Source organism: Eubalaena glacialis, chromosome 3, assembly GCF_028564815.1.
Source record: "Eubalaena glacialis isolate mEubGla1 chromosome 3, mEubGla1.1.hap2.+ XY, whole genome shotgun sequence".
Taxonomy (NCBI): domain Eukaryota; kingdom Metazoa; phylum Chordata; class Mammalia; order Artiodactyla; family Balaenidae; genus Eubalaena; species Eubalaena glacialis.
Genome location: NC_083718.1, coordinates 150,580,169 through 150,592,582, shown reverse-complemented (window position 1 = coordinate 150,592,582; position 12,414 = coordinate 150,580,169). Strand labels below are relative to the sequence as shown.

The window sequence follows — 12,414 nt, the reverse complement described above, 5'->3', positions numbered from 1 at the left end:
GGTGAATCTGCCTCCCCAGTCCCGGCCAGCCCACCTGTTCAGTGGGAGGCTAGCCCTGGTGTTTCCAAGGGCCCTGTGGCTCTGATGAAGACATCCTCGTCTCCACATTGGGTGAGCTTTGTGAGAGATAACTGGTAGGATGGGAGACGGGACGGGCTGTGGCACATGGAAGGCAGCGGTCTTGGCCTTAGGCTGGGCCCATCCTTGGGGAGAGCAGTTTGTTTGAGGCCACGTGTTACGGGGCAGTGTGGGGGCTGGCCTGGGCTGGGACACAGCTGGGGCAGAACCAGGACATTGCTATGTCTTCATAAATTGAAAGCAGTGGTGGCTCTGGGGCTCCTGGGGAGGGGCAGAGCCTCTCTCTTGGCATCTGGCCTTGCAGGCATCCCTATCCTCCGGGAGGGAGGGGCTGAGGCTTGAAAGCCTTGAACTAGAGTCCTGGCCCTGACATTATTTGCTCCGAGACCTGGCGCAAGTGTTTTCAGCTCTCAGAGCCTCAACTCTGTGTTCCAGAAAGTGGGGGCCATACCCCTGCCTGCCGCCCTCACAGGCCAACACGATGGAAATGTTACAGTCGGGGCTTGGGCTACGCCTGCCTGTAACTCTCCAGCTGGGGCTCCCACATGCAGGCTTTCGCCTTTCTGAGACTCCACGTTCCGTCAAGTGGATCTCATTCCGGTCTCTCAAAGGGCGGGCAAGATAGTGTGAGCCTGGTCCTTGTGCCCAGGAAAGTCGTGAGTTGAGATCCTGCCCTTGGCCCCTAATCTTGGAGGCCTGCCCTGGCCCCTACAGCTCCGCAGGCTCAGACGTTGGTCTCAAGCTCACTGATCTCAATGGTGCAGTGGTCCAGGCTGGCAGCAGCTGGCTCCTCATCCTGCTCCACCTGGATGGGGACGTGGTGGGGACAGGTGGGGCCCAGGGTCAGCTCTGAGGCCTCAGCCACGCTCTTCACACAGCCATTCTGCTGGGTCGCCACGATCTCCTGGAGGCTCACTGGCTTGGTCTCGCAGGGCGGCAGTTTCTGGTGAGGGGAAACAGGTTTTGGCAGCAGCAGGCGAGACTGAGGTTAGGCGGTAGGGAGGACTGAAGGAGCAAAGGGCTGGGAACAACCTGATTGGTTTTCCTACAGACGTGCTGGGGGATCTTGATAGGTCACAAGGGCTCTCTGGGCTCCAGTTCCAGGCTGTCCTGCCTTCTCCTGGGACTGTCTTAGTAGAGGAGGGCACCTGGCCCACGGGGTCCAGTGCGGGAATGGGCGGCTCCCCTGCCTGGCCACAGCGTCCTCCCCATGGAGTGGGGCAGCCTGCTACACGTGGTTACGGAAGGAGCCCTGAGGACCGTGAAGCCCCAGCAGACGTGTGAACGCTGGCATTGTTGTCGGCAGGACACTAGGGTACTGCTCCCTGAGGGCACTGTGTTCACCACTGCTGCTCCTGTGTCTAGATCAGCACTGGCCACAGTGGGTGCTCAGCAATTTGCTGTTAGAGGAATCTGTCACCCGGGTGCCCACGATGAGAACAAGGCATGGAGGGATCAGGCGAGGGCTGCCCAGCTGGTGGGTGGCCGATGTGCTGCCTTGCCCCCCGCCACCCGACTCCATCCCCGGGTCTTTGGGCAGTGCGGCTGGGAGGGAGGCACCGTTCTCACCTCGGTGCCCGTGTCCTGAGCGAAGTCCTTCCGGCAGACATGAGCCATGATCCCGGCGGCCAGTGCATCACCCAGCACGTTAATCATGGTGCGGAAACGGTCCCTGGTGGGCCAAGGTGGGCAGTGAGCGGCAGGCCCTCTGCTGTAAGGGGAGCTGGAAGAGGACAGTGCTCACTCCAGCAGCACCCACAGGATGGGCACCTTCCTGGTCCTCCCAGCCCACCACCCCCTGGTGATGCTGAAGTGGGTGATGCAGGGCCGGCTTTGTAGGCATGTGACTGTGCAGTGGCTCAGGGCCTGTGTGTAGAAGGGCCCGGACTTGGGCTAATGCTCTGCTCCCACCCTCTTGAAATTCTTCATAATTTTTGAACAAGGGATCCCACATTTTCATTTTTGAAAACTGGGCCCCGCAAATAATGCAGCTGGGCCGGTGTCAGCGAGTACCCACTGTGCCAAACCACAGCAGTTCCCCAGCCCACCCCGAGTGCCTACCACCCAAGGGATAGGGGTGGGTGGGGCGAACCCCACTCACAGAGCCCAGTCGACAGCGATGATGAGGGTGATGTCATCAGTGGGAAGTCCCACAGAGGTGAGCACGATGACCATGGTGACGAGCCCGGCCTGGGGGATGCCAGCTGCCCCGATGCTGGCTGCGGTGGCTGTGATGCTGCAGGAGGGGCAGGGAGCATTGCTGGGCCCTGGACCCAAGGAGGAGGCCAAAATCCCAGGGCCTCTGGGGACAGCATTGTGGAGCAGGAATTGTTAGGAATGCCACATCAGGGAGTTCCCCGGGTGGGAGGCATGTCTCTGCTTAAGGTCCTGTGGTCCCAGAGGCCCCCATCCCTGGCCTCAGCAGAACCTCCTGAGAAGTCTGTGGAAAACCCTGTGTCTAGAGCCACTGTCTCTGTAGGTTTCCAGGAAGCTGCCCACAGATTCTGATTGTCCACTGGCACAGCTCTGCCCAGCCTCCCTCTAGGACTGGGTCCCCAGGGTCAGACTTGTACCCTCGGGGTGGCATGTGAGGCCTTCCCCTTGGCCTCTGCCCCTCACCTTAGCACCCTTCCCTCAGCTCTAGCCACACCAGCAGCTCTTCCACCGTCTCTCAATCCTGCCCCTGGCCTCTGCTTACCCTGTGCCTGCCTGCAACACCCTCCCTGCTCTGCATGTCCAGACTGCAGGCCCTCTTCTGGCCCCAAGCTTCCCAGCCTGCTCAGATCTCCCCCTCTGCAGGGCAGCGCTGGGGAAGGAGCCTGGTGCCCTGAGTCACGAGGCCAGGTCACGTTTCAGCCCCAGCACTGGCTTGCTGTGTGGCCTGGAATAAGCCCCTTGCCCTCTCTGGGCCTCAGAGACTCCATGAGATCTGGGAGCTCAAGACTCCTGAAGGCCGTTCCAGAGTACCCCCCGCCCCAATCCACACTGGGTGCAGGGTGTCAGGAGTGCACCTGATGGTGATGATCTGGCCCAAGTCCAGCTCATAGTTGTTGACCTGGGCAATGAAGATGGCGGCCACAGCCTCGTAGAGTGCGGTGCCATCCATGTTGATGGTGGCGCCCACGGGCAGCACGAAGCGGGCAATGCGCCGGTCGATGTGGTTGTTCTCCAGCAGGCACTTGAAGGTGATTGGCAGTGTGGCTGAGCTGTGGGCAGAGGGGCCAGTGTCTGCTCATCACCCTCCTCCAGGACGGTCAGGGCCCCTGGGTTGCCCGCTAGCCAGTGATGGAAGCTCTCCCCACCCCCCAACGCCAGGCAGTTGGCCCATCTGGGGTGGGGGGAGAACAGGCTGAAGGGGCTTTGAAAATGGTCCCATGGCCAGACTTGCCCAGGCCCAGGGCCTCAGAGACCCACATACACACAGGTCAAGAAGGGAGTTACCACCAGCCGAGCTCCTACTATGCGCCGGGCACTGTGCTTTATACATCCTCATGGCTTCCTGCGAGGGAGAGGTTTTAAGTCCCTTTTACAGGTGAAAAAACTGAAGCCCAGAGGGGAGGAGGGGCTGACCCTGTGTCACACGACTGTGCCAAGTGCGGATGAAGAGGTCAGTCAAAAGCAGGGCTCTGGCGGGACCGCTGGCTTCAGATTCCGGCCTCCCACTAGCCCAGTGGCCCTGGCACCTCCTTAACCTGCGTGTGCCGTAGTTTCCTTGTCCCAAGCAGTCCATACATTACAGAGCTATTAGGATTCAACGAGTGGGCCCTCAGGACAGCGTCTGCATACTGTAGGCGCTCAACCAGTGGTAGCCACTGCTCACGTTGCAGCTGTGTTGTTACCGAGCTCCCAGTGGCAGCGTTGGGACTGAAACTCAGGTTAGCGTGGCCCCAGAGCCCTTCCTCTACCACAGGCCATTGCCTGGGAAGCCCACTGGCACCTGCCAGAGCCCCTCATGGGCCCCAGGCATGCTGGGCCCGAGGCCGTGGTTCCTGCCAACAGGAAATGGCGAGGGCTGCCGGCTCTGTCATGGGGGCCAGCAGCTGCTTGGGGCTTCGTCTTTCCCTCTCACCTCCTCCCTCAGCCCTGGGTGAGGGTTCCTGGACAAGGCTTCTAGGGCTTCTCCTCACTGGGCTTCTGCTCCTCCTGAGTCCTGTACGAGGTGCTTCTGCTGCCAAGGGTGGGCCATGTGGCTGCCAGGGAAGGAGGTCTGTGGTGGCCCTCATTCCCATTTTACAGATTGGGAAGCTGAGGCCCAGGGAAGAGAAGGCAGCAAGGGATGCAGGGAAGAGCCAGGCCTTTGGCGCCAGGGACATGGGCTCAAATTCGGGTGACTTCTTCCATGCGGAGCTTGGACATTCACTGTGGGGAGAACCACCCTTTCTTCACAGGGTTAGATGCCCAGTAAGTGACCACCTCCTTTCCCCCACCCCACCCCTTGCTCAATAGCCAAGTTTGCATGACTCTACCTCCCTGGGTCTCCTGCACTCGGCTGTGGTCTGGGATCTTTCAGGGCAGGTGCTGCTTCATCAAGCCCAGACCGGCCTTAGTGGGTTATCTCCGTTAATCCCACAGTGACCCTATGTGGCAGAGGCTACAATGATCCTCAGTCTGTGTCTGAGGAAACTGACAGGGAGGTCACCAGGGAGGTCAGGTGACTTGCCCACAGCCACACAGCTAGTGGGTGATGGAACCATGAGGCAAGTTCCTACTGTCTGGAGACACCACCAAGGTTGTGACAGGGCAACTTGCCAGGCTGTCCCAGTGACAGTAGACAGGCAAGGTCCCTAAACAGCACAGGGCCTGACTTCAACAGAAGCACCACGTGGCAGCGCAAGGCGACAACGATAGCGATTGCAGACTCAGCACTCTTCAGCTCTCCCTGCCCCTGTTGCGTGGAAGCCGAGCCCCATGTGGACTGAGTGAACCCGGGGTATGTGGGCAGGTGGAGGAGGGCTTTCTGCCATTTGGGCAGGTAGTGCCTCAAGCATTACATTTTAAGAATACGTCTTGTTACCGTAGCGTCTCCCAAGTTTGTGAAGCAGGTCACGCTGACACTTTCCGTGGTTCTATGGCTACAGACAAATGATGGCTGGACAGAAGGACAGCATTCAGCCATGGTCTCCTCCCCCATCCTGCCCGCTGCCCAGGGCTACCTGGAGGAGGTGGCCAGCGCGATGAGCAGGGCCTGGAGAATGCCGCGGATGAAGACGATGGGGTTCTTTTTGGTGATGAAAAAGTAGAGCAGGGGCAGGATGAAGAGGCCATGCACCACCAGCCCGCACACCACGGTGGCAGCGTAGAAGCCCAGCTTCTTTCCCACGGTCGTGGGGTTGTCCATCTCCAGGATCTTGCCAGCGATGAGGAACACGATGCCAAAGGGGAAGTACCTGGGGTGGGCAGGGCAGCCGGCTCAGTGCTGGGCAGACAAAGGTCCTGGGAGGCCCTGGCACTGCCTCACTGCTTAGCCTCACCCTTCTAAGCCTCCCGGGGCTCCTGTGAGGACAGAATGAGACTGTGTACCCAGGTGCCCGGCACATGGTGAAACGAATGCCACCTCAACCAGCCCAGCAATGCACAACCTCCTGCCCCTCTGCCTTCCTCCGTCCAGGCCTTTGAGGAGCTCCACTGCCCTCTGCAAGCCCACGTTTCAGCCCAGCAATGCCACAGCCTCTGGGGGTGACCTTGGCAGGCCTCTGCATTTCCCCATCTGACTGTGCAAGGTTAGATTAGAAGATTCCTAAGGTCTGAACTCTGAACAAAGAAGGGGCATCTGGTTGTCACATCCAGTGTTTCCTTTCTCCAAAACCTGAGCTGATGAGGCCCCAGGTGATGGGGAAACTGAGGCCAAGAGCGCAGGGCCAAGTTTATTAGCTCTTAGCTTGCCGCCAGTGGGCCTGATGGGGCCAGAAGTGGCAGGCCCAGGGCTGGAACCCGGCCTGGTCAGGGCTGGGGGGACCCAGGGGAACGCAGCCACCCGGGCAGCTTTCTGCTCCCTCCTCTGGGACCACGGTGTCCCTCCAGCTGCCCAGGGCAGAGCGGGAAAGGGGGTGGAGTGGGTAGAAGAGAAGCCCCCTGCACCCCTACGATGAGGCTTACCACACAGCCACTGCCACGATCTTCATGACGGACTCATTGAGGCACTGGCAGAAGCTGACCAGGGGGGCCCCGCTGTCACCCATACGGCCCAGCATGATGCCTGTGGGGGGCAGGGACACAGCATGTCACAGACGCCGCAGACGGTGGCAGATGTGCACGACGCCTACGTGTGCCAACACACGCTGGTGGCCAGGCAGGGACAGACCACAGGCACACGCAGATCTCGGCGATTAGCCGACTGCCCAGCAGCCTCTGATGCCCCAGCGCTTCCCCCGCGCCTCCCCTCTCCTCCCCTCTGGAGCAGGCTGTGACCTCCCCACAGGGCTCTCATCTCTTCCTCCTCTCTCACCCCGCTCTACCCAGCAGCAAGTGCCATGTTCTAAAGATAAAAATGCTCCCTGCCAACACCCCCGACTGGCTTCCCTGCACACACACAGCATAACCAACACTCCCACACCCTCCGCTTCAGGCCCCACTTGATCTGACCCCATTTACAACTCCCGCCTCTGTCAGGCCCTGCTTTCCCTTCCTCACTGTGCTCCTGCGTTGCGGCCTTCTTCACGTTTCTAGTCTCATCAGGCTCTTGACTGTGCCCTCGTGGTACCCGACGCCTGAAGCCCTGGCCTGGCTGGAGACCCGCTCCCACTGCCCTGGCAGACTCCCCACCTACTCCCCTCTATTTCACCTCTTTCTGATCCCTTCATATCACTTATTACAACAGTCTGGTGTTTTTTTCTGTCTTCTCCAGTAGAAGGTTAACCCCATGAAGGCAACTCATCATTGGATAGATGAATGTATGAATGGACAAATGAATGAATGATAAAGACTTTTCCGGAGCCCCTGTTACCCTCCCCTTGGGGTTCTGGGCTCTCCTTCACTCAGGAAGCATTCATGTGTGTGCTATTCTGCGGGGTGAGCTCATGCAGGTGAGCATGGTGAGGCCACTCCTGGAACAGTGACAAGTGACTGCTCTCCCTCTGGTGACACAAAAATGGAGAGCAAATCACACCCTGTGACTGCCCTCATGGAGCTTACTGTCACTGTGTCTGAGAGGCTCATCCACTGACTCAGCTGGGGAGGGGCAGGATTTGAACCCTGGTCTGTGGGACTCCAGAGAAGAGCTCTTTCCCTGCCCATGAAGCCCGAACACACACTGTCTGGGGAGCAGCTACCACGGGTGATGGGGAGCGGTGGCGCCCTGCCGGGGTGGGCAGGAGAGGCCGGAGATGCGGGTGACACTGGGCCCAGCCCTGCGCTTCTGGCCCACGGAAGCCTCACTGAGCTCAGAGCCAGGTTTCCTGCTGGCTCGGTCCCTTGTCGGCTATTCCTGTTCCTCATCAGGCTCCCTGGGGCACCCATGGGCTCCGGCTGGCTGGGTGCTAGTGTACATGGGACGCAGGCGGTGGCAGTGGGCTTCCTCCGACAGGCAAGGCCAATGACACCTTAGCATCAGCTACATCCCAACACCAGGGAGGAAATGGGGAAGGAGGTTGCAGTGAGGGGAGCGGCCTTGCAAGTGTGCTCGCTCACGCTCAGATGTGGGCACACAGATGTGGGTGCAGCTAGAGCTGGGCACACACAACAAATATACACCGACACGTGGACAGTTGCATGTGCTCAGCAAACAGTGAGTTGAAGGGTCTCAAAGGTTTCTTTAGCTCTGCCAGTAGATGTCCTTTTAGTGTGTTCCCACCCCTAAGAGAGAGGCGATGGCTGGGAGGAGGAAGAAAGTCCAGGATTGGGGACAGATTATCAGATGTACTGAGGATGCTTCCAAACACCATCTCCTCACACACTCGGGTCTCTGAGGTCCTGGCCCCTCTGTGTGCCTGCCTGGCCTTTTGACCACGACGATAAGTGCTCCATTACCCATTACATTCATCCATTCATCCAGCCATCTACCCATCTCTGGAAGATTTTACGGAGCACCAGCTCCAGCCAGTCCCGTGGAGGCTATGGGGCTAAATGGAGAACGAGCCCTGTCTCCGCCTGCACGGAGCGTACACAGCTGCCGTGCAGGCGTTAAACATCACACAAACAATTATGTAACTGCATTGGGTCAAACATGTGAGTAACACAGGGCACCTGACTTGGGGGGTCAGGTAGACTTTCCCCAGGACGGGATGCTTATACAGAGGCCCCTCAAGGGTGAGAAAGGTGCAGGGGAGAGGGAGGGGCAGGAACCGCCAGGCTGAGGGAGGTGGGAAGGGCCCGGGAGGCGCCTTCCAGGAACTGACGGCAGCGCGGCGGGGGGAAGTGAGCAGGACGAGAGGGGGCAGCCTGGCCGGAGCTTGCAGGCTCTGCGGGCTGCGCCGCGGTGTCTGGACCCCTCTTGGAGTACAGTGGAGCCAGTGGAGGCTTTATGTGGGGACTCAGTGACCCCGTGAGGAGGACACACCAGGACAGGGAATGCTTGAGGCGGCATTTGCAGAAACCAGGTGAGAGATGACGACGGCCTTGGCTGGGGTGGTGGGCCGAAGGTAAATGCACAGACTGGAGAGAGATTTCAGAGGCAGGCCTGACTGGATTTGGGTGTGGGCTGAGGCAGAAGGCGGGGTAGCAAATGACCCCCAGGTTCCTTGCCTGAGAAGCCAGGAGGATGGGGAGTCTTTCCACTTGAGAAGAAAACCCTGCAGAGGAGTCGGAAGCCAGAGAAGCCCTCCCAGGCCTGGGGCTGGGGCGACGGGGGCTGATGTGATTTTATAGTGAGACTCGTGATGACCCCTGGGCTGGCCTAGAAGGACGAGGTGGGACTGACAAGCTAGATTGCTGTGGAGGGGTTAGGACTTCCTAGGCTCCAAAGAAGGGAGAAGGTCGTATGCGTACGTTGGCGGGGCTGGCCATGGGCGCACAGGCAGGGGCGTATCCAGAGGTTTTATGGGATCTGAACCTTACACAGTTTGCGGACCTCTTCAAGAAAAAGAATACAAAATTAAAAAAGAAAAAAAGGTACAGGCCTCAAAAGGGGCCTGTGCAAGTTAAGCATTACCAGCTTCCTGGTCAGTAGCCTGTGGTGGGCCTTGGGGACCCAGAGAAGAGTAGCAAAGGGAAGGGTATGGTCAGGGGGCCCCAAGAAATGGCACAGACAGGTCTGCAGAGAGAAGGCCCCATGGTTGAGGGCGGAGGGGAGGAATGAGGGCTTTAAATAAACAGCCGCTGGGACGGGGCTAGAGGCATGCTCTTCTCATAGGGAGGGCCGACACCCCTGGAGGCAAACAGCACCCAGGGATGGGGAATTCCGAGTGAGGAACATCAGCTCTAACTTGAGGGAGGGCTGGGGACACCCCCTGCCCCCGTAATGGAATGGGGACATGAGCCACTCCCTGGGGAGACGCCAGGCTATTCAGGTTACTGGACGCAGGGATGCCGGGAGGGATAAATGCAAGGAGGGCCAGGCTCCAGGGCACGCCGGGGCAGGTGGGCAGCACATACCCATGGTGGCAGAGAAGATGACGATGCCCAGCACGTTCATGCCGTCGCTGGTGCCAGGCTCCGACTTGTAAATGACCTCGGGCGGTGGGGTCAGGTCCAGGGCGAAGTTCTGCACATGAGAGCCATTCTCCTCCTGGACCCCATAGATGAGGATCCGCCGAGGAGGGGCCTCCTCCGGTGCCACCTTGGGGGACTTCACAACGGGGGTGGTCTTGGTGCGGTACTGGTGGGCGACATCCCAACCCGGAATGAGTCCAAGTGTTGTTATTAATATCAACAACAACAATAATAATAACATCTTGGAAGCACATTTGTATCTACTCATGAACTATTTGATTGACAATAACCCTGTGACATAGGCAGGACAGGGATTATTATCAATCATTATCAATATTTTACCAAAAATAAAACTGAGATTCCTTTATCCATCCATACACTACCCAGCCACACCTCCCTCCATCCCGCCTTCCCTCTTCTTTCTATGCCTCATTACACCCACCTGGGACCCTCTCTAATCATCCATCCATCTCCTACCTGGATAATCTACTTGGATAATCCTCCTTTCACCTGTTTATCCCCTTTCAACCATCCATTATCCATCCATAGCAGCCAGCCAGCCCTGCCTTCCACTGATGGAAACTTGGATTTTCTATTTGAAAAGCTCAGATTGTCCCGAGCTTTCTTGACGAGATAAGGCCCCAGCTGGGAAGAGTTGAGTGGCTGAGTCACCTACCTTTCCTCCTCAGCCCTCAGGGCATTCCTGAGTCTTTTCCTCTCATTCCTCAGGTACTAGGAGTCCAAACAAGGGCTCCTATCCTCCCAACACCACAGTATCAATAAACCAAGTCTTCTAGTGGGGGAAAAAGGGAACCACTCAGGATCTGTGCTTCAGTTCCCTCATCTGTAAAATGGGGTCTTAATAGTTAATCTATCTCGTTAGATTAAATGAGACAATATATGTAAAGTGTTGACAGCAGGGCCTGGCACATGGTAAGCCTTCTGTAACCAGTAGTGCTATCACCACCACCACCACCATCACCATCATAATCATCATCCCAACGTTGAACACTCTGTGCTGGGTGCTGGGCCTTGAAGGATGGGTAGGAGTTTTCCAAAAGATAAAGGGCATTCCAGGCAGGGAAGTGAAGTAGAGCAATAGTCTCTCTTTCTCTCTCACATCTTCAGTAATTCCCCGTCACTGTTGGAATAATATCTAAACTCCCTAGCCTAGCATTCAGGGCCCTTCACCACCTGGCTCATTTCACAGATGAAGACCCAGGAGGTTAGGAAAGATATAGTGATTAGCTCAGGGTTTCACAGCTCCTTATTTCGGAGCCTCTTCCGCAACCCTCAGCCACCTCCTCTGTGTCTCCAGGCCCAATACAGGGCCCCAGCACAGGGAAGAAGATCAGGAAATGCTTGTTGGACTGAGTCAACCAACCGGCTGACATTTTAGAAGGGGAAAAGAATGGGAAATTATTAGAAGTGCAGACAAAGATTGGTGTACAAGGTTGTTTACCATAATTTCTTGTTTTGGAAAACAACTGAAAGGGGAAATGGGCAAATAAATTATAGCCCAGCCTTACAAGAGCCAAACAGTTGCATCATCACTAAATATTATATTTTTAAGAAACATTTAATAACCATGGAAAGTACCCATGATATAATGGGAGTGGGGAAAAAAAGCAAGATGCACACCATATATGTACTATGATCCTAATTTTATTTTTTAAAACATTTCTGCAGAGAAAAAAAGACTAGAAACATACCTTCTACTATCGCTATTGCTAGGTGCTGGAACTACAGGTGATTTTTATCCTCTGTTTTATATTTTTTAGTATTTTCCTAATATTTTACAGTGAATGTTACTACTGTTTTTATTAGGGGGAAAGAATTATTCTAAAAAGATAGAGAAAACAGGCTTAGACGCAGACAGGTCTGGGTTCACCTACTAGCTCTGCCATTTACTAGTGGTATAACCTTGGGCAAATCCTTTAACCCTCCTGAGCCTCAGATTCCTCGTCCAGGAGAGGGGCTGGCCCTACCCCAGGTCAGGGTTATTATGAGGACTGAAGGGGATGGCGTGTGCGAGCACGGGTGTAAACGAGGGCAGAGCAGGCACTCAGCAGGGGCTTCCCTCCACCCTCATAATTCTTCCTCGTGAAAAGTTGGAACCCAGGGCAGGAGTGTGGCCACAGGAGGCTCTAAGGATCCAGGTCCTCCCATCACCTCTCCCTGTAGCGTCCCAACCCCAGGGACAGGGAGACTGGCTGGGCAAGCCTGTCATTCCCTAGTCGGGGCCAGGCTGGCCCTGCCTGCCCACCCCTCCATCGCCCGGGGAACCACTCACCTGTTTGAATGTGGCTTCCACCAGGTTGGCTGGGAACATGTTCCTGGGAAGAGAGTCAGTAATTGAAGAATTCCAGGATAGGAGGGCCCTTGGGGTCATCTGAACACTTCCCTTGGCAGTGGAGGGCTTCTATGATCCTGCCCCACCTCCCTATGCAGTCTTACTTCTTCCCACCAACCCCATCCCAGGACTTAAAGCTCCAACACCATCTGCCTAAGGTTCCCAAAACATGCTGCATACTTTTCCAGCTCCAGGCCTTTGACCACTGTTCCTTCTGCCCGAAATGCACCGCCTACTTCTCTGGCTGATTCCTACTCCAATCAAGCAGAGGCCAAGCCTTCTATGACTGCTCCAGGTGGACTCCATGGCCCTTGCCCTGTGGGTCAACTATGCTCCAGCACGCTGCTGGATGGCACTGGTCATGTGATTGCTTCCCCCACAGACTGGCTTCCTTGAAG

The 12,414-nt window shown here is 56.9% G+C and overlaps 2 protein-coding genes across 4 annotated transcripts in view; one reads left to right on the top strand and one right to left on the bottom strand.

The window, feature by feature from the left end:
* Positions 1-12,414, top strand: part of PODN (podocan) — a 49,115-nt gene that overhangs the window by 24,489 nt on the left and 12,212 nt on the right. Inside the window, exon 11 of one of the 2 annotated variants that reach the window (XM_061186580.1) lies at positions 12,205-12,331. The exons of the other annotated variant lie outside the window; for it this stretch is intronic. The gene's annotated coding sequence lies outside the window, so the exon portion shown is untranslated. Of the gene's footprint in view, positions 1-12,204; positions 12,332-12,414 lie in introns of those variants that run through there. 2 annotated transcript variants of the gene reach the window in all.
* The window catches only part of SLC1A7 (solute carrier family 1 member 7), a 45,183-nt gene continuing 33,482 nt past the window's right edge, over positions 714-12,414 (bottom strand). Inside the window, exons 4-11 of one of the 2 annotated variants that reach the window (XM_061186581.1) lie at positions 11,957-11,999; positions 9,607-9,829; positions 6,175-6,274; positions 5,232-5,465; positions 3,090-3,284; positions 2,180-2,314; positions 1,648-1,750; positions 714-1,021 (exon numbers count right to left, since the gene is read on the bottom strand). In XM_061186581.1, the coding sequence (XP_061042564.1) occupies positions 803-1,021; positions 1,648-1,750; positions 2,180-2,314; positions 3,090-3,284; positions 5,232-5,465; positions 6,175-6,274; positions 9,607-9,829; positions 11,957-11,999 (1,252 nt within the window). In that variant the 3' untranslated portion in view covers positions 714-802. Of the gene's footprint in view, positions 1,043-1,647; positions 1,751-2,179; positions 2,315-3,089; positions 3,285-5,231; positions 5,466-6,174; positions 6,275-9,606; positions 9,830-11,956; positions 12,000-12,414 lie in introns of both variants that reach the window. The other variant, XM_061186582.1, reaches the window with a different exon arrangement.